Source organism: Carassius carassius, chromosome 1 (assembly GCF_963082965.1).
Source record: "Carassius carassius chromosome 1, fCarCar2.1, whole genome shotgun sequence".
Classification (NCBI taxonomy): domain Eukaryota; kingdom Metazoa; phylum Chordata; class Actinopteri; order Cypriniformes; family Cyprinidae; genus Carassius; species Carassius carassius.
Genome location: NC_081755.1, coordinates 47,603,280 through 47,623,417, shown reverse-complemented (window position 1 = coordinate 47,623,417; position 20,138 = coordinate 47,603,280). Strand labels below are relative to the sequence as shown.

The following is a 20,138-nucleotide window of genomic DNA, read 5'->3' as shown; positions in this document are numbered from 1 at the left end:
TATATATTGAAATTTACATTTTTTAAATTCAAGTTTTGAAACATTTCTCCTGCTTTGACATTTTCTAAAGTACAGCAAAAGCTTGAAATGCTGCGAAAGATCAGATGTTGACTAATTAACTTCATATTCATATACAGAGATCCAATCAGAGCAATGAAGAACCATGAAGAGATGAACTATTAAACTAGTTAGAGCCATTTGAAAAATATGCATCATTTTCAAGAAGCACATACTGCTAATTGAAAATGAACACGAAGCGCATCCTGACTGAGGTAAAGTGTGTAAAATGGAGGCAGTCAAGTGGATGTTGAATATGTGATCAGGTGTGGGACGTTCAATAATCTCAGTGGGACAGGAGCTGTGGTACTGTGAGTTTAATTCGTCATCGTCAATCTTCATCAGGTGACATTCAAGTAGCAAACATGTAGAGTACAAAATATCAACAAGGTGAACAAGAATGGTAACTAAATCATAACCACTCAAAAAGAACCAGAATCCAACAAATGAGCAAATACGGCACACGGGATGAGACTGGAGCTGAGGGAGAATGGCAGTGACGGCATCTCCACAGGAAGCAGTTCAGTCTATTTGACCAGCGGTCTGGTCTTATCATCGTCTCCACACTGCTGCGCTTTATACTTCTTCACTTCTGCCATGTATGAAGTCCAGGCGTCTCCCTTCCCAGCCTCCACCTGCATCCACACACACACACATCAGATACACATTCATGAGAAGCACTGAACTGATCACAGGTGACAATAAAATACATTTATAATGTCCTGACAGATCTCTCTTTTTATTCATCAAAGAACCCGGAGAAATGAAATGCATCACTGATAATAATCGGATGTGTTTTTTTTAGCAGTGAATCTGTATATTAGAATGATTTCTGAAGACCGTTACTGGAGTAGTGAGTGCTTCACAATAGAAAACAATTACATGCAAGAATATATGATTGAATTATTTGTATGAATGCATAATCGGAAACTGACTTCAGAAAAGTTTCAATGGCTTTTGCTTTCCATCTTTTTTCGGTGAAATTCGTAATAAAGCAGTTAATGGCTGAAGTGTTAGAATTTTATTAAGAAATAAAAAGTCAAAACTTTACTTAAACATGATTTTTTTTGTCTGTTTAAAATCTGGCCATCTTCTTTATATTTCAATGTTTATGCATAATATGCTGCTATTTTTATTTCTTGCTTTTAGTCATAAAACTTGGTAAAATGATTTCAGTGTGTGCCTCAGTACTTCACTTAACAATCCAGCACATCTGCACAATGCCATGTATAACAGTCTCTTCTGATATTCATTATTTAGGAGATTTAAGTCCTGTATGGGCAGCCCTCAGCCGCTTTCATTTTTTATAAAGTAGCTTTCGAATGAATTCATGTTGGAAGCCCCTGATGTGTATATCAGATGAATCGACGGTTTGAATCTCCACACAGCGTCACAATGAGTTATGATGGTTATTGTGCTGCTGGGTGTCTGTCTCTCACCTCGGAGTCGGGCTTCTGTTTCTTGGCCACCATCCCGGTCTTGAGGGCGAGTCTCGCGCCTCCTCTCCGCTTGCCCACCTGAGACAGACAGGACACACTGACAGCGTTACACGGGCTTCAGAAGCGACAGTGACCCGATTCTACTCACTGACACCCCTCTCTCTCTATGTGTGTGTGTGTGTGTGTGTGTGTGTGTGAGACCGCTGCTGCTCTTACAAAGCTCGCGCTCAGCGGCTTCCTGTCCGGCGGCGCAGCGGAGCTCCTCGTCTTGTCCTCCTCTTCCTCTCCCTCTCTTTCTCTCTTCATCCTCTCCTCCTCCTCCATCTTCTTCTTGAACAGCTCCATGAAGCTGCCGTCGTTGGCGAAGGCGTTGGCCGCTCTGGGCGCCCCGTGCGCCGGGCTGCTGCCGCCGGACTCCCCGCTGCTGCTGCTGCTAGAGGACTGCTGAGGAGGAGGATGATGATGATGAAGATGGCGGTGAGGTTTGTCGGATTTATGCTGCTTTTTCTCCATCGTTTTACCGTTCGGTGAAATAATACATAAAGCCTTTACTCTCACTCCTGCGGTGTTTTGATTTCTGCGAGGATTTGCCGTTTAATGAAGAGTTAAATGTATTTATTTTAAACGCGTAATGAAGGTGAAAACGAAAGAATAATACGCTAGTTTGCGTTGTTACGGGATCGTAAAGTGTCGCGACGGAACAAAAACACCTTCGGCGACACACAGAGAGCGCGCGATTATCGAGCCGCGGGTCCGTGTGTGTTTATGATCGCGGAGCGGCCGGATTGTGCGGTGAATCGGCAGGTTTTCGGTGTTTTATCCCGATGTTTTTAGCACAGGTTTGTTGTGCTTTAGCATCGCTCCGCCATACTGCACTTCCTCTGCAGTCAGCGCCGAGCCTCGAGCCCGCGAGAGACGCGCCACCGCCGCCTGCAGGCCGGAGGAAGAACCGCAGCGCGGCGCCGCGCACAAACACCTCAGTTATTGATATGAACGCGCTTTAGAGGAACACACTTTTTAGTCTTTCTGCTTTATAATTTCATGTTTAATTCACTGCGTTACTTGCCGCTGAATTATTTACGAAATTCACTAGCAATTTCGAAGTGAAAATTACTTATAACAACCTTTTTTATTGTGAAGTTATTTTACTTATTTCATAGCTTTAATGTCCATGAAAACACGTTTAAAAAAAAAATCACAGAAGAAACACAATGGTTATTTAATCCAGAAAGTATTCACGTGTGGGCTAATTTAGTTTTAGAAAGATCGGTTCATTTTTAAGTCCTCACATTTAATAGATTAAATGACTTGTTCAGGGGGAAAAAGTTAAAAGATATATACATGATCAAATAAGATTTGACTATTTTGTACAAAAAATACATTAGAATAATTAAAAATTTAATAAAATAAATACAATCTGATTTGAATAAAAATACATGTAGATAAAATTAAAATGATTTGATTTTAATTTTTGAAAGTTCAGTGCTATAAATGAGAAAATAAGATAATCTCATCTAGCTGAAATGGATTAAAAGAAATACTAAATAAAATTTGATTAAAACTACTAAACAATTTGATTTCAATAAAACGTTGAAAAAAAAGTAATATAAAGTGATTTCAATAACACATCTAACAGTACAGTACCATAGTAAGAAAAAATAATACAACATAATAGTAACTAATTTCCAAATTATATTTTACGCATTTATTGTACACATTTTTCACAGTAATGCAGTCATTTACACGTTAGCAATCCTGCATGATCATGATTATATTTTGAATCATTAGACAGTCATTATTATTTTTATAACTTTTCAGCAAATATTACAAAACATGGAGTCACAGACTATACATCTAACAATAAATGAACTTAATTATTTGACTGCTAATTTATCAGACTTATTCAGTATTTCAAGTACTGATTTGTGGATCAGGTTTAATAAGGTTTTTTATCAATCCATTTCTGACTGGCGTCTAATTTATTGCAAATAACACAAAAGCACACACACAGACTCAGCTCTGATATTTTGTACCTAGAACCTCTTTTATTGTAGTGCAAAGAGAAGAACAGTGAGTGACTAAAGTGATTCATTTCCGTAGTGACCCCATCAGTCCAGACTCAGAGCGAACGAAGAAAACACAGTGAGAAACACACAAACAACTCCTAAACACAGCACTGTGACAAACTCTGGAGAGTGAAGAACAAATGAAGCTCAGTGTCCGGACTGATGAGGACCAGAACAGTGTTCACAGTCAGTAGTGTTTCTGCCTCAATAAATACCAGCGACAGACTTTGGTGACATTACATCAAAAAAAAAAAAAGGTCAAGCAGCATCCGGTGGAAACTTCCATGATTAGTGTCATTAAAACACAGCAGCTCTCTGGGAAACTCATTATAAAAGCACTTGATTTGTTCGTAGCATTAAGGGCTTTCAGCATTCAGCAGATGATCGACGGATGGCAGAAGGCACCGGGGGTGTAAAGTGCGCTCACATGCACCCTAACCCTGATCAACACCCAAATCTACAGTAAAAAGACATCATTAAAAGAAGAAAAGGTTGATCTACTTCATTAAACGCAGTGGTTTCTGAAGCTAATTAACACTAAACTAAAACTCAACTACACACTGACGCTCACATCAACTAAAAAAAAACAAAACCAGCAAACTTAATCTAAAACACAATGATAAAAGACACCAGGCCGATGGCAGACAGACAGATAGAGGAGGTGTGAGCGGTCTATCTGGGCTGCAGGCGGGACAGGCCTCTGCGGGCTTGTGTCCACTGTCTCTGCTGGGCCAGGAAGGACTGAGCCGGAGCAGAACCGGGTCCTGATCTCTCTCCGGCCACCTTCTGATGAAGAGCCATCCCCTGAGACACACAGAGACAGAGATCAACTCCAGTCCACTAAACCACCTCAACTCGGCCCGCAGCGTGACCAGATACATGGAAAACGGGGTTTTTTTTCCCTAAATTCTAATTTTTTTTTTAAGTTCTATTTATTTTTTTATTTTCTGGATTCCATTTTAATGGTTGAATACAATTTTTAGTGATTAAAAAGCGTGTCTAATTAATTATGAGATGTAATTACAGTTTATTAAATGCTTCACAAACATTCCATTTTTAGAGCCCTATGAAATATGTGTTATATTCTACTCCAAATTCTTTTTTTTTAAGTGGAATTAAATTATTAATCTAATTATACTTAGTATATAGAATTTAATTACAATTTATTCTAAGTTTAACAAACTAATCTTATGGAAATGTTTCTTCCCCCTGAATTCAGTGTTTTTAATTTTTCTGGAATCGGTTTTAAAATGTTCATTAATTAAAAAGCATGTTTAATCAAGTGAATTTAGAAAAATGTAGAAGCTTAATTCATTTACATTTATACAAAAATACGGCCCTATGAAATGCTTTATTCTTCAGTAATTTTGTCGTCTGTTTTAATTTTTTAAATGGATTTAATACAATTATTTTTATTTATTTTTTAAATGGTGGCATAAAAAAACTATTTAGTTAATCTTTTAAAATGTAACCATTCCATTTATTTTTGGCAAACAAAGAAAGTTAAACCTAGGATTGATCAGGAAGAAACAAAATTGAGATATTCCTCAAAAATACATTTTCAGTAACTTGTGTTTACTACTTTCTAAAATCATGCCACAGATCAATATAAAACATAATAATAAAAAGCAGAAAAATCCTGCAAGTCTTTTAACAAAGCTATGCTAGTATTCTTTGGGCTCTGAAGGGTTTCCAGCAGCATGTAACAGCGTGCTCCTGTGGTTCCTCACCATGTTGTACCAGGCTGAGATGATGAGCTTCTCCTCCTGGTCGTGTCTGGAGCGCGTCCTCTCGAAATCATGCTAAACACACAGAGACGAGCGTGAGATCATCATCACATTAACAGCAGTCTGTCTCTGTGTGTGTGTGTGTCTGACCTCCAGGTGCTGGATCTTCCGGTCCTTCTCCGTCAGCTGGTTCTTCAGCACCTGAACCTCAGCAGGAGGAGCGCTGGACTTCTGCTTGGGGTCCAGGGTCTTTATGACCTGAAACACACACACACCTGGTGTTCAGGGAGACACAAGCTGGACTCTTCTCTCACTACACAGCACTATCTGTCTACAGTCTGTACTGACGGTGCGAGCTTTCTCCACATATCTCTTGTATCGGTCCTCCATCCGTCTCATGTCTTCATCCTTCTTCTTCAGGATCTCCTGCAGCTCATCAATCTTCTTCGCCACTGACACACACACAGATTTTTGAAATATTCATGAATATTTACAGATTTTATTCAGAAATCTTTATCATCACAGCAATCTTTGGAACTTCATCTGATGAGTAGCTTGCAGTTTGATGAACTAGCTTCAGAGTAGCTTGTTGTGTGTCTGTGAGCTAAATCAATAAAGGTGTCATCAGAATGACCTTTGACCTGCGGCTGGTCGTGTGTGTGTGGACTCACTGTTACTGTCCGCATGTGGCTCCAGATCATCAATCACCTCCCGCTTCCTCTGCAGGTCAGAATGAGCCTCGTGGAGCTTCTCTCTGATCACACACACACACACACACACACACAGAGCATTAACACAACATGTGATGATGACGCAGGCTCAGAGAGGACAGACGGAGACACTCACAGATGCTCCTCCAGCTTCTTCTTCAACAGAGACGACTGTCAGGGAAGAGAAACAGAGCAGTGAGACGCTGACCGATCACACACCATCACTGATGATCACAGCACATTAACAAGCAGTGTCCAATCAGAAAGCAGACGGGCCGGGGGCGGTACTTACAATGACCTGAGGCGGCAGATGATTGGTCGATTAGGAGAGGTGGGTGGATGAAAACAGACGAGCAGGCGTTAATTTCAGCACAGCAAACAAAACAGTTACAGATCTCACACATCAACCAACCAGAGAAAGACACTGTGTGGTTTAACATCAGATCACATGATCAGGTCAGTCATATTAAATCAATCAGATGGAAATCACTCAGCCGCTGCTGTCCGAGGAGATACGCCTCCCACTACACATTTGACATCATTTTTAATTAATTGTTGATGTTACTAATTTTAAACAATACTTCCATTTGAATTTCATTTGACTGGATGTTATTATGATATTATTGATTAATATTATTCAGCTGCGCCCACACTGACTTCATCTTCTCATGTCAAATCATTTACGAGGTGAAGCAAGTTATTACTCTCAGAAGAAAAGATAAAGATTAATCATTTTTAGACTGATGTCATTCATGAATCATGCGCAGTAAGAGCAGAGATGATTCGGTCTTAAATGAGACGGCAGCACTGAGTGTTGAGCACTGAACGGAGAGATTTTAGCTCAGACACAATCATGACGCGAGGAATCAGTTTTCAGTGAGTGTGTGTGTGCGTGTGTGTGTTACTGACGTCCTCGGTCTTGCTGTCCTGCTCCTGTAAAGCTCTCTGCAGCTCCTCCACCTGAGCGCTCAGCTCGGAGATCTGCTGCTGACTCAACCTGACACACACACACACACAGAGAGAGAGAGAGAGCGTCACACTCCGTACACTGATGTACCTGACACACACACACACACACACAGACCGGTTCTGCGTCTCGAGTGTGTTCTGGCTGCGCTGTGAATCCTCCAGCTGCGTCTGAAGCTCCTCCAGTCTGTGTCTGTACGACTCCTCCTGAACACACAGCGTCTTGTTCTCCTGCTGCAGACGCACAACCGTGTCCCTGACACACACAGAAAACACATTCACATGTCAGACTCATCTCATCTACACAAACAAGTTCCAAGGATCATGTGACACTGAAGACTGGAGTAATGATGCTGGAATAACATATTAAAACCTTTTACCGCTAGTGTGTGCGATTAGTATTCAATGTTGAAACTGCTCAAATGTTTTACTAGTAAAGTCCAGAAACACTACAAGCTACATCTAAATATAATCAGCACCCACACTGACTATCAGATTAGTTTATGTAATTTATCAAACTTATTTTAATTGCCAAGCTACCATTACTCATTAATTTAGTGAACTGAATAACAAAAACTGAAAGATGCATAACACATACAACCTTTTTTAATACAAATAAAACAAACAAAATAATTTCAAAATGGTTAGTAAATAATGTAAATGCTCAAGCGATGAATCAAGCTGTTTGTAAGGTTTTCCCCCTGACTAGTGCTCACCTGAGCTCTGTCGGCATGATCTCTGCTGCCAGGCTGCCGACCGCTCCGGATTCAGTGCTCAGAGAATCTACAGACACACAGGGAGAGAGCTGATTGGCTGAGTGTGTGAGAGAGGGCGGGGCTTATGTCTCTGTCTGTAGATGCTGTGTGTGTGACCTGTCAAGCACTGCTGCTGGACCTGAGCACATCTCAGCTCCTCAGTCGTCTCTCTCAGCGTGTCACGCTCACATATCAGCTTCTGCAGCACACACACACACACACACACACACACACACAGAGAGTCATTAATGCTCAGTCACAGAGTCCCTCTGCTCTGATGTGAGGGATCAGTGTGGTACCTCTCTCTCCTTCAGAAGCGTCTCGTATTTGTCGTTGAGGTTCTTGTACTCAAACTGCCATTTCTCAGCTTTCATGGCCTCGTCCGAGTGTTTGGCGCTCATCTCATGAGCCTGAGGAACACAAACATCCCTCAGTCATTCATCTGGACTAAAGTTCATCTGACGTTCTGATTCACTTAAAGCTGCTTTCTGATTTCACATCAGTGAATCCAGCCTGTGTCCACAAGGTTCATGAGGACTCAGAGCTAGTATCAAAGTACTCTGGTGGAAGTGGGAAAAATTGATAGAATTTATGATTTATGAACATCTCTTTGCTGCATAAATTAAGGCATTTGCAACAAAGTGCTGTTGTTAATGCATGTTAGAGAGACTGCGTCTTATTAGTACATGTATAAAAACTTTATAACAAAATAAATATTAAAAATTAAACTCGCATAAAAATTATATTCAGACTAAAACTAAAATGATACAAACTTAAATTAACTAGTGCTTTCAAATGATTAATCACATCCAAAAGAAAAGTTTGTTTACATAATATCTGTGAGTGTACGGTTTATCTATTATTTATATATAAATACACACACTTGCATATATATAGGAAATATTTACATGCATATACATTTCTATATTTATATTCTTATATTTTATATTATATATAATTCTATTTAGTATCTAAACATAACACTTTTCTTAAATATATACATACAAGTGTTTGTATTTATACAAACACAATAAATATTCAGTACATACATATATTATGTAAACAAAAGCTTATTTTGAATGCGATTAATCGCGTTTAGTCATTTGACAGCACTGATTTGAACTAAACTCAAATATAAATAATTATTATTTGTTTTGGTGGATGGGGGGGGGGACAAAAAGTCCAGTTCTTTGTGATCTTTTTGGTAATGAGATCAGGGTCAAAAACAGTGGTTAAAAAGCGATGTGAACAACAGTTTCTGGGATCTTGATTTAGTTCTTTAGTGATACACTAATGTCAGCTCGTGTGTTGACGGGAGCAGTGTAAGCAGCACTTCTTCACCTGTCTCTTGTAGGTGTCGAGCTGCGAGCGGATGGCGTTCGCTCGGCGCTGCTCCTCCTCCAGCTCACAGGTGCGCTGCATGTAGACGTGGTTCCTCTCCTCCAGCAGACGCACCTGTCTGCGCAGGTCGCCCAGATCCTCCAGCTTGCGCTTGTACGTCTCCACCATGGCCTCCAGTCGACTCACGCGGTCAGACGAGTGCCTGCAGCAGGAAACAGCAGTGATGAACACCGAGAGAGCGTGTCACACAGCAGGCAGCGAGGCGTCTGGCGTCTCGGACCTGAGGATGTCCATCTCGTCTTTGAGGGACTGGGCCTCCTGAGCAAGGCTGGTGAGCTCCTCGTTCCTCAGCTGCAGGTCCGTCACCTCTCGCTCCAGAGCATCTGCTCGCACACGCAGGTCGTCTCGACTGCTCTCCAGCCTGAAACACAGCAGACGCTTCAGAAGAAGAAAAGTTCAGACGTGGCACTTAAGACGCTTCTGCATCTGAACTCTTAAGATGTTAACATAACAGTGCAGAAATATAATACTACACTTCTTTTTGTATGACATATACAGAATTTAAGTAAAAATAATTAATCATATTAATTTTATTGATAATATTAATATCATACAATTTAAATGATAATATATTTATTTTCAATTAATGATAAATATTAAATTTGTAACAATGAAGAAATTACATAAAATAACAATATTATATTATTGATAAAATACTACATAAATACTATACGATATTTCAATTATTTATATAATATTAAAGTTAAACATTTTGTATTTGTATGAATGGATATAGCCAGAATTCAATTAAATAATAAATTACACAATTAATTACAATAAATTTTATTCAATACAATATAGAAATAATATTATCATATATTACTAATTTAAATCACATAAATATAATGTTATAATATTATAATTATTTACATTATATAGAAATATTTTATTTATAAACGGATATCAGCAGAATTCAATTAAGTAATGATTTAGGTATAAGATCATTATATTGATATAATGCTACATAAATTATAACTATAATATTACAAATAATAATCATATAATTTTTTTATTTGTATGAATGGAAAACCAAAAGCTAATTATTATGACTATAAAATATATAGTACAAAAATTATATTAATATTATGACATGGTAATAATAAAAACAATACAATTTTTAATGTTTATTTTTATATAAATATTAGTTGTTTATTTTTATTTTTTTACACTTTTCACTGTCCAGACCACAGAGGCCTACGAATGAGATATGGAGCCTCAGTGTGATTAAAGCCTGAGTGAGCAGGCCTTGTCGTGGAGCTGCGCGAGGGGCCTCCCACCTGTAGCTCTCCTCCTGCAGCTGCTCCATCTGACTCTGCAGCAGCAGCAGCTTCTTGTTGGTGATGGTGGAGGAGACGTCAGGTGTTTCGCAGTGATTGAGACGCTCCCGCAGTGACTGAAGCTCCACCTGCAGCGAGGACTTCTCCTCCATCAGAACAGACACCTGAATCACACACAAACATCTCTTATTACTCAAGCCAGCCTTGCTGCTTTCATCTCCATCGTTCAGTTCAGCGCTCACCTGCTGCTGGAGCTCTCGGCAGCGGTGTGTGTAGTCTCTATTGTCCGTCTCTTCACTCAGAAAATAATACTTCCTGGACTGAGGATCAACAGGACGAGAAAAGGTGAGATAACGCAGAAAACCCAAACCCATCGGATCCTAAACCCCACACACTCACCTGACTGTCGAAATCCCCGTACGTCTCTGGAGTTCCTGCCTCCACGGGCTCTTTGGTGAGCAGCTGAGACACAAACACAGTGAGAGCTTCATTAGATCAACAGCACAGCGGTCACATGCTCAATCTGCTGCTCTTTACAGATCTACACACGGCCTTCTGGGAGAACAGAGACACGCTTTCACACAGATCAGTGGAGAGACTGTCTTCCTCATCGTTTGAATGGAGGAAGTTACAGAGAAATAAACATTTGAATAAAGCCCAAAAGTATTTCACATTCACTTCCTCCACGGGCACTTCTTTTATGTATTTTGGAGAATGTGTGCAAAAAAAAAAAAAAAAAAATTAGTTCAGTTTTCTGAAATTTAATGTCATGTCTAATGTTTTTTTTTCAGTCTCTTATGCTTATCAAGGCTGTATTTATTTGATCACAAATACAGAAAAAACGAATATTGTGGAATATTACAAATTCTAATACCGGTTTCCTATTTTATATATAATTATATATTTAATATATAACTAGACTGGAGTAATGATGCTGAAAATTCAGCTTTGCTTCACAGGAACAAAATATATCTTAAAGTGTATTAAAATAAAAAACTGTGATTTTAAATTGCAATAATATGTCAAATTATATTTTTTTCTGTATTTTTGATCAAATAAATGCAGCCTTGGTGAACATAAGAAATGTAAAAAAAAATGAAACAACATTAAAACTTTTGAACGGCAACGTATCTTAAATGGTGTAACATTATGTAAATAGAGGATATGATGGTAGAGTGAATACTTCATCTCCATCTGTTCTAGTGTTGTATTCGTCAATGAAAATTATGACTAAATATCGTCGTCAACGAACCTTTATCACGTGACAAAAACGAGACGAGACGCAACGTAAATGCTGGTCATGTGACGATGACTTATTAAATGTATAATGCAATATAATTGAATAAAGACGAGACTAAATGTGGTTTATAAAATAAAAAATGTGCTAAAATTATTTAGCAGTATTTGTGTTTCCTGTGTCTCACTTCAGGCGCTGCATCAGGTCACACTGCGCAGACGCATGTGACATCACTTCCTCAAGCCCCACTCATGGCATTAATTAGAAGATGAATACAAACAAAGTCAAGTCTGACAAAGAGAAAGGAACTGATGTGTGTACTTCTAACATGTTTGGTTGGTAAAATAAATGTTGTAAATTTAAATCAGAGCATCTTCCGAGTCTGGAATGGATGTATTCTTGAGTCTGTAAGGTAACAAGTATATAATAAGATAACCTTGTTTGAAATGGGTTTGGCTCAAAGAAAACTTTAGATTCGTCTATACTACTAGCTACTTATACTATATTGACTGGTTAAATAGAATTGCATTATTAAAAAGAGACTAAAATAAAAAAATGTTTTCACTAAAACTAAACTAATATAGTCATGGATAATTCTGACTAAAATAAGACTAAAATGCTCAGACTTTTAGTTGACTGAAACTTGACTGACTAAACAGAGTATGAACATGACTAAAACTGATAAAAACTAAATTGATAGTGTCACACAAAGACTAGACCAAAACTAAAATAAAAACAGGCCAAATTAACAGACATTTTAAAATAAGAGTCATTTTGGGCTTGTTTATAAGTCCAGCATTATGCATCAAGTTTTTTTTCTCATGGTTATTAATGGTATTTTGGTAACAAAATAAAACTAATATAATTGTAACTTATATATAAACAAAGAGTGTAGTTTAAAACTAAATATTTAAAAAACCCAGTACAGATTTTCCATTCTGCATGCAAATTTCTCCTTTCATCCCTCTACTGAGGGAAATCTTACATTACTTGCTCAATTTTCTCTGCATTCTTAGTTTTTTTTAATATGCTACTAAATTTTTCAACTTCGCAGCACAAGTGCTTCTTTTGACATGAGTGTGTAATGTGTTTTGCACCTCTTGTATAGCCGCCATCACCACATGCTGCACTGATTCCTCCAGCGTCATGATCTGCTGGATGTGCTCTGAGACAGAAAACAAAATCATATAGTTTAGGCCGATGCTTAATTACAGACTCCACCCAAAAAACTACTTTTACAGATAAATTATTCTCAAGTCATTTGAAAATACATGAACTTAATGAAGTCATTCTTTTACACTGAACCAGGAAATTAAATAAAAATATTAAGGCTTAAAGGCTAAACAAATACGGCACAGAGTTAGAATTATTTAAATTATTAATTATAATTTATTAAAATACACACAAATAAATTATTCACACTGTATATTGTACAATATTTTATAATCTAATTTATTATTTTATATTTAATGATATAGGTATATTATTTCATTGGTATATCACAATTTCATTTACTATGATAAATTAATTATGCATCACTGAATAATTGTGTTTTATATAAAACAAAACCCCGAAGACTTTAACAGGCAGAAAGCTTCACATCTGTTTCTCATAACTTGTAACCATCATCAGATTACCAAATGTTTTGGACCATGACTGATCATGTGACCCAGGGCTAGTGATCTCCTGTGTACCTTGTTTCTGATCGCAGCTGACGGCGCAGCCCAGAACCAGCTGAAGCAGACGACCCAGTTCAGTCACGTCCCCCATCTCACCGATCAGACACACGTCAGGAACGTGTTCGTCAGACACCTGCTGACTCAACACCTGACACACACACACAATACGCCACTTAGCTTTTAACAGCCTCAATTATGGTTAACACAGCTAAACACTTCAACAGAGAACATGTTGTAAAGAGTTCAAAAATAACAGACCCATTGTACAGACACAAGTGTGTGTATATATATATATATATATATATATATATATATATATACACACACACACACACAAATATATGCATGTCTGTGTATGTATTCATAAACGTGTACAATGGGTCTGTGTTTACTTAGCATCACTGATATACTACTAAAGAGTTTGGATTCGATTTTATTTTCTCCGTTCAATTTTAGTGTTTTAATATGTAAACATTTTAATATAATGCGTTTGTGTCGTTAATATTTGTAAAATCTATCTATATAGTATTTATTAAGTTATGTGTATTTATGCTTTATTTTATATAGTTTATGTGCTTAATTTTTGTTGTAGTTTTTTTATGATGTACTACTACAGTTCTAAAATTTTGAACTCGATTTCATTTTAGTATTTTCCCTTTTCACTTTAAGTAATTTTGTTGTGCATTTTTACTTTTAGCAATTCCTATTAGTTCATTTAATGTATTTATAGCATTTATTAGTTTTATTCATTTTGTGGCACAAATCCAAAAATACTACTGGTCTTAATGTGTATCAGCCGCTCCCATCTTCCTTCTCTGCTAATGTTTCCACTGCTCAAAGGACATACTACCAAAACAAAATTAACAATTCATCTAACTCTCGCATGCTTTTTAAAACATGTTCCTCACTTCTTTGTCCTCCTCCTCCCCCTCCTGCTTCATCTCTAAAAGCTCACAACTTTGCCACGTTTTTCATTAATAAAATTAAACACATCAGTGCACAATTTCCCACACCACAATCCATCAAGCACATCTCACCAGCAAACATATACTTGTTTACATCATTCCCTTCACTCTCTGAGGGATAAGTCTCCAAACTCATCCTTTCTAATCACCCTACTACTTGCCTGCTTGATCCTATTCATCTCATCTCCTTCAAGCCATTTCTCCTGCAGCTGTACCTGCACTCACTCACATCATCAACACATCCCTCCATGCTTGTGTTTTTCCCTCATCATTTAGACAGGCTTGTATAACCCCACTACTTAAGAAACCCACCCTCAACCCATCTGTTTTAGAGAACTACAGACCGGTTATCCTTCTTCCTTTCATTGCAAAAACATTGAACGAGCTGTGTTCAACCAAGTCTCTGCATTTCTCACAAAGAAAACAACCTCCATGACAGCAACCAGTCTGGCTTCAGAAGTGGACATTCAACTGAGACTGCCTTGCTCTCGGTTGTTGAAACTCTAAGACTGGCAAGAGCGGAATCCAAATCTTCAGTACTTATCCTGCTTGATCTGTCCGCTGCTTTTGACACGGTTAACCACCAGATCCTCCTATCAACCCTACTGGCAAATGGCATCTCAGGAACCACACTTCAATGGTTTGAGTCTTACCTATCAGATAGGTCCTTCAAAGTATCTTGGAGAGGGGAGGTGTCCAAGTCACAACATCTAACTACTGGGGTGCCTCAGGGCTCAGTTCTTGGATCACTTCTCTTCTCTGTCTACATGGCATCATCAGGTTCTGTCATTCAGAAACATGGCTTTTCATACCACTGCTATGCTGACGATACTCAACTCTACTTCTCATTCCATCCTGATGATCCGACGGTAGCTGCTCGCATCTCAGCTTGTCTAACAGACATTTCTTACTGGATGAAGGACCATCACCTTCAACTCAACCATGGCAGCAAGATGAATTTTTAATGAGCCGAAAAGAATACACGTCACACCTCTGTTTATCAATTTGTACTGGCTACCAATAGCTGCTTGCATAAAATTCAAGGCATTAATGTTTGCCTACAAAACCACCACTGACTCTACAACTCTTTACCTAAATTTGTTACTTCAAGTGAACATTCTGCAAGTGAACGTTGCTTGATTGTGCCATCACAAAGAAGCACTGTGACGAGTGGGGCGGGGCCGAGGGACATGGGAGCGAGGCCGGGGGAGTGATTGGAGATGAACTACACCTGTTCGTCCCACCGGTCTCGAGGCCCATGGAGGAGATGGAAGGATATAAAACTGGAGCGACGACAGTGAAGGACGAGAGAGGACCAGGCCTGGGCTTTTAGTTGTGTTTTGGGTTTTATTTGCGCGCACCAGTCGTCCGTGAGGGGCTGGTGCGCTGTTTTTGTGTTTATTTTGTTATTAAAATGTTTTTGATTGTCCGCCGGTTCCCGCCTCCTTCTTCCGGATGAATATGAAGGTTTATATCATTACAGTGGTGCCGAAGCCCGGGAGAAGGAGGGACGCGCTGCTGAAGATCCCTCGCCGCTGTGGTGAATCCGCAGTGCCATCGAGGTGGCGAGGAGTGTGCCGCCATGGACGCTCGAGGCGGTGGGCTGGAGCGAGTTGCTGGGGACGGGCGAGCTCGCTACCAGCCGCCCACGATGTGGAGAGACGGCTGCCGTCCGTGAGGGAGCGGAGGAGTCGGCGCCGTTCGCCAGGTGGCCGGAGCCTGCTGCCTCCGCCGGAACGGGGAGGAGCAGGGAACGGGGGACTCCTGCCGGCTGCCCAAAACCGGAGGAGCCGTCGCCGTCCACCGGGCGGCGGAGGAGTGTCGTGCCGTCCGCCGAGGGCCGTCCAGTGCCACCGCCAGGCACCGCGGAGGAGATCACCCAGCTGGTGGAGGGCCGAGCAGCGGTGCGTCTGGGAACCGGAGTTTTTTTTTTTTTTCCCTCTCCCCTCTCTCGTCTCTGTCGCTCCTCCTTCCATCTCCTTTTCTCTCGCCTCGTCTGTCCTACCCCCAGGTTCCCGCAGGTCCCCGTGAGCGGCCCCCCCCGGAGGGAGGGGGGGGGGTAGAGCGCAGTCTCGGGAGTACCCCCCGGCCTGCGAGGGGCGATGGGGGTATGTGACGAGTGGGGCGGGGCCGAGGGACATGGGAGCGAGGCCGGTGGAGTGATTGGAGATGAACTACACCTGTTCGACCCACCGGTCTCGAGGCCCATGGAGGAGATGGAAGGATATAAAACTGAAGCGACGACAGTGAAGGACGAGAGAGGACCAGGCCTGGGCTTTTAGTTGTGTTTTGGTTTTTATTTGCGCGCACCAGTCGTCCGTGAGGGGCTGGTGCGCTGTTTTGTGTTTATTTTGTTATTAAAATGTTTTTGATTGTCCGCCGGTTCCCGCCTCCTTCTTCCCGACGATTAGGAAGTCTTTTATCATTACAAGCACAAAGTCACTTTTACGGACTTTTACATTAAATGTTCCCTCCTGGTCCCCTCCTTTTCTACTCTATCAGTTTTCTTTTTATTTATTATATTATTTAAAAGCCCTTGCTACGTGTTCTGCATTTAAGCTAACTGAGACTTGTTATAGCACTTGCATATAATTGCTGTTTTGTTGTTTTTGATTGCTTCCACTGTCCTCATTTGTAAGTAGCTTTGGATAAAAGCGTATGCTAAATGAATAAATGTGAATGTAATTTTTAATTACGTGGGTTTTCAAAAAAATGGTATTCATTTATTTATGTAGTTTTAGTTCAATATTCAGAGTAAAATAAACAAATGTTAGAAATGTTGCCTTGGCATTATTTCATTATTATAATTCTTTTTTTTCTACTTGATTTACATAGTTATTTATTGTAGTATTTAAATTTAAATTCCCAAAAATTAGAAACAAAATAACAATATCTAAATATATAATAGAAACATTTTATACTTTATTTACTGTATAAAAAGACATTTTATCCTTCACTTGTTATTCAAGTATTACGCACACACATAAACATATGCCATTTAGGGAAGTCGTGGCCTAATTGTTAGAGAGTCGGACTCCCAATCGAAAGGTTGTGAGTTCGAGTCCCAGGCCGGCAGGAATTGTGGGTGGGGGGAGTGCATGTACAGTTCTCTCTCCACCTTCAATACCACGACTTAGGTGCCCTTGAGCAAGGCATCGAACCCCCAACTGCTCCCCGGGCGCCGCAGCATAAATGGCTGCCCACTGCTCCGGGTGTGTGTTCACAGTGTGTGTGTGTGTGTGTTCACTGCTCTGTGTGTGTGCACTTCAGATGGGTTAAATGCAGAGCACAAATTCTGAGTATGGGTCACCATACTTGGCTGAATGTCACGTCAATTTCGCTTCCACTTTATGTGAACCTCTGGTTCAAAGGTACGAAGGAAAGTAGCTTTTGATAGACTTCAATCACACAAAAACATAACTTACATCATGATAATACTCCATCATGCTCTGAAGGATCTTCTTGAGGTTGCTGACCTGTCAGAGCACATGTGTTTACTCAGACCCATGAACATCCTATATACTGTACAGAAAACATTTACTAGAAAGAAATCGAATAAAACTAAAGTACCTTCAGCCTCCAGTTTGTGCCGCCATCCTCTTTTATCCTGCTGAGCCACGTCTCATTAAACCAGGATGAATCTCTGACAGAAACAGAACAGAAACGCTCAGAGCTAACACAACTGATCATGCATCATGAAGGAAAAGGTCTGTCAGTGGTCTCGAGGGCCAGTGAATGAGAAGTATTCATAATCAGCTGTCATTTTTTACATGCATGTGTGCTGGTGGCTTAACAGTGTTTCAGACATCCAGTGCATCTGTCAGATCAGCTTTCACATGAATAGTTGACGTTCCTTCATAAACATTGTAGAAAGTCAAACTCACATTTTATTGAGCACATGTGCGATGGCCACACCGCTGGTCAGCTCATGTTTGCTCGTGCACGACGGCACCTGAAACGACTGCAGCTGAAACACAGAAGGAGACAGAGAATTAGACAAATATATAAAAACAGGATCCGTTTAAAACTTGTCATTTAGCGTCCAAGACACCTTTCAGAAAAAAAAAAAATCAAATAAATAAGACAATGATAATAAAAACAAACGTTCATACCTACTTTGATATATTCGACAAAGTAATATCTATATACCGAGTAATTGTAAAAAAAAACAAGACTGTCAAAGGTAAATCATAATTTATCTATTATTTTGGTACATATATTACAGCAGTAACTTAGGTCTCAAAAGTGAGATCAAAAACAATAAGTTTACTTTTTCGGGCATTTTTTTTTTAATTCGAGGAGGATATATTGATTTCATGGGAGGTTGTGCTGTTTTGAACTCTTATAATCAGTCTAAACTCATTTCAGGACCTTTGGTAGGTTACATAATGAGTTTAGCACACCAAACACACAAATACAGAGCTGTATAAAGCACTAATAAACTCGCCTGACTGATATACGAGCGAATGATAAACAGAAAACGGCGATTAATTCATTAAAAGTCATAAACTGAGTGTAATGTGAGATTCCACCTGCTGCTAACAGGCTAGCGCGCTAAACACAAACAGACGACAACTGCTTCATTCTCAGCCAATACAGACGGACACTCTTTAAATATCAGTTGTATTGAAGGGAACGGGTTTGTATCTTACCCAGATGAATAAAGAGTCACTCAGTTGGTGTTTTTTGAGGCTCATGGTGGCGGTTTGAGCTGCTACACACTAGCAGCGCTGCTAAATGCGCGCACACGAACTGAACTGACGCGTCACCGACGCACTTGTCTTCGCCGCGAGAACTTTAGTAGCCATAGCAACACAGCGACGCGCTCGCGGCATATTTAAATTAAATATACGTTAATATAAACGTATTTAAATCACATTTATATATGTAATTTACAAAAATATTAGTTTACCCAAAAGTTACAATTCCGTCATTTACTCCAAAGTTTCAAACCTGTATCAAATCCTTTCTTCGGTTGAACACAAAAGAAGATATTCTGAAGAATGTTGATGACCAAACAGGTTCCCGGTAGCGTTTTACTTATTTTTACTTTTATCATTTCACACATTTTTATTATTATTATTATTATTATTATTATTATTATTTTATTATGCTAAATTTCGAAAATATATATTACATTTAGTTGCAATTAAGTTAATAAGGTCTGTATACAGCGGTTTATAAATGTAGAGAATTGGTTAAAATGACAAAATAAATAAATAAATGTAATAAATAAATTAAACCAGTGTGACGCAGATCTGTTGTGTGATCACTAGATGGCAGATTCCAACAGTCAAAGTCAACTGTTATTTAAGTTTTTTTTTTCATTATTATTATTGACCAGAACGAATATAAAATAGTATACAAGAATGTATATAACACATACCAGAGTGTACAAACAATTGATTAATTAATCAAAAAATGTTTATTCGAGAAAAATAAGAAAGTCTTCTTTGCTTTTTTATTATTATTTTATTATTATTATTAATGATCAAAAATCAAAAACAGTGTACAAAAATAATACCATCATCAAAAATAAATAAATAAATAAAATGAAGAAAAAGCGGGGTGTTTAATACACTACAAACTTGCTACTTAAACTTGGACCCACACGTCAATAAATAATCTTTGCTTTTTTATTAACAATGTTCTCAAAAGTGGTGCTGTAATCCTTAATATTTTAAAGAAAATGAATGAAATTTGACGTGGATCCTGACCATTTCTTCTGAAGAATGTGAAATTTTCTCAAAATAATAAAAAGTTGTAGGCTGCAAATAAAGGAAAATTATTATTATTACTTTCATTGGAATAATACATAAATATATCAAAATTATTCAACTTAAATATACATTTTGTTTT

At 39.0% G+C, this 20,138-nt stretch overlaps 2 protein-coding genes across 2 annotated transcripts; both read right to left on the bottom strand.

Annotated features, from left to right (window-relative positions):
* Nucleotides 1-359: 359 nt before the first annotated feature.
* On the bottom strand, nt 360-2,456 carry LOC132153243 (telomerase RNA component interacting RNase-like). Its single transcript, XM_059562631.1, has 3 exons — nt 1,713-2,456; nt 1,497-1,574; nt 360-692 (listed from the first exon to the last, which is right to left on the bottom strand). Exons 1-3 carry the CDS (start codon nt 2,007-2,009, stop codon nt 585-587), a joined length of 483 nt encoding a protein of 160 aa, XP_059418614.1. The 5' UTR covers nt 2,010-2,456; the 3' UTR covers nt 360-584.
* A 1,060-nt stretch (nt 2,457-3,516) lies between these two features.
* Nucleotides 3,517-19,074, bottom strand: LOC132153151 (protein Hook homolog 2-like). The gene is made up of 22 exons (XM_059562458.1): nt 18,932-19,074; nt 18,164-18,246; nt 17,850-17,922; nt 17,705-17,755; nt 13,330-13,462; nt 12,733-12,800; nt 10,798-10,860; nt 10,641-10,718; nt 10,399-10,562; nt 9,342-9,482; nt 9,062-9,263; nt 8,020-8,130; nt 7,838-7,919; nt 7,682-7,748; nt 7,084-7,221; nt 6,909-6,996; nt 6,136-6,170; nt 5,961-6,043; nt 5,638-5,741; nt 5,440-5,547; nt 5,293-5,364; nt 3,517-4,366 (listed from the first exon to the last, which is right to left on the bottom strand). The coding sequence occupies exons 1-22, from the start codon at nt 18,974-18,976 to the stop codon at nt 4,235-4,237; spliced, it is 2,121 nt and encodes a 706-aa protein (XP_059418441.1). The 5' UTR covers nt 18,977-19,074; the 3' UTR covers nt 3,517-4,234.
* Between the last annotated feature and the right edge of the window lie 1,064 nt (nt 19,075-20,138).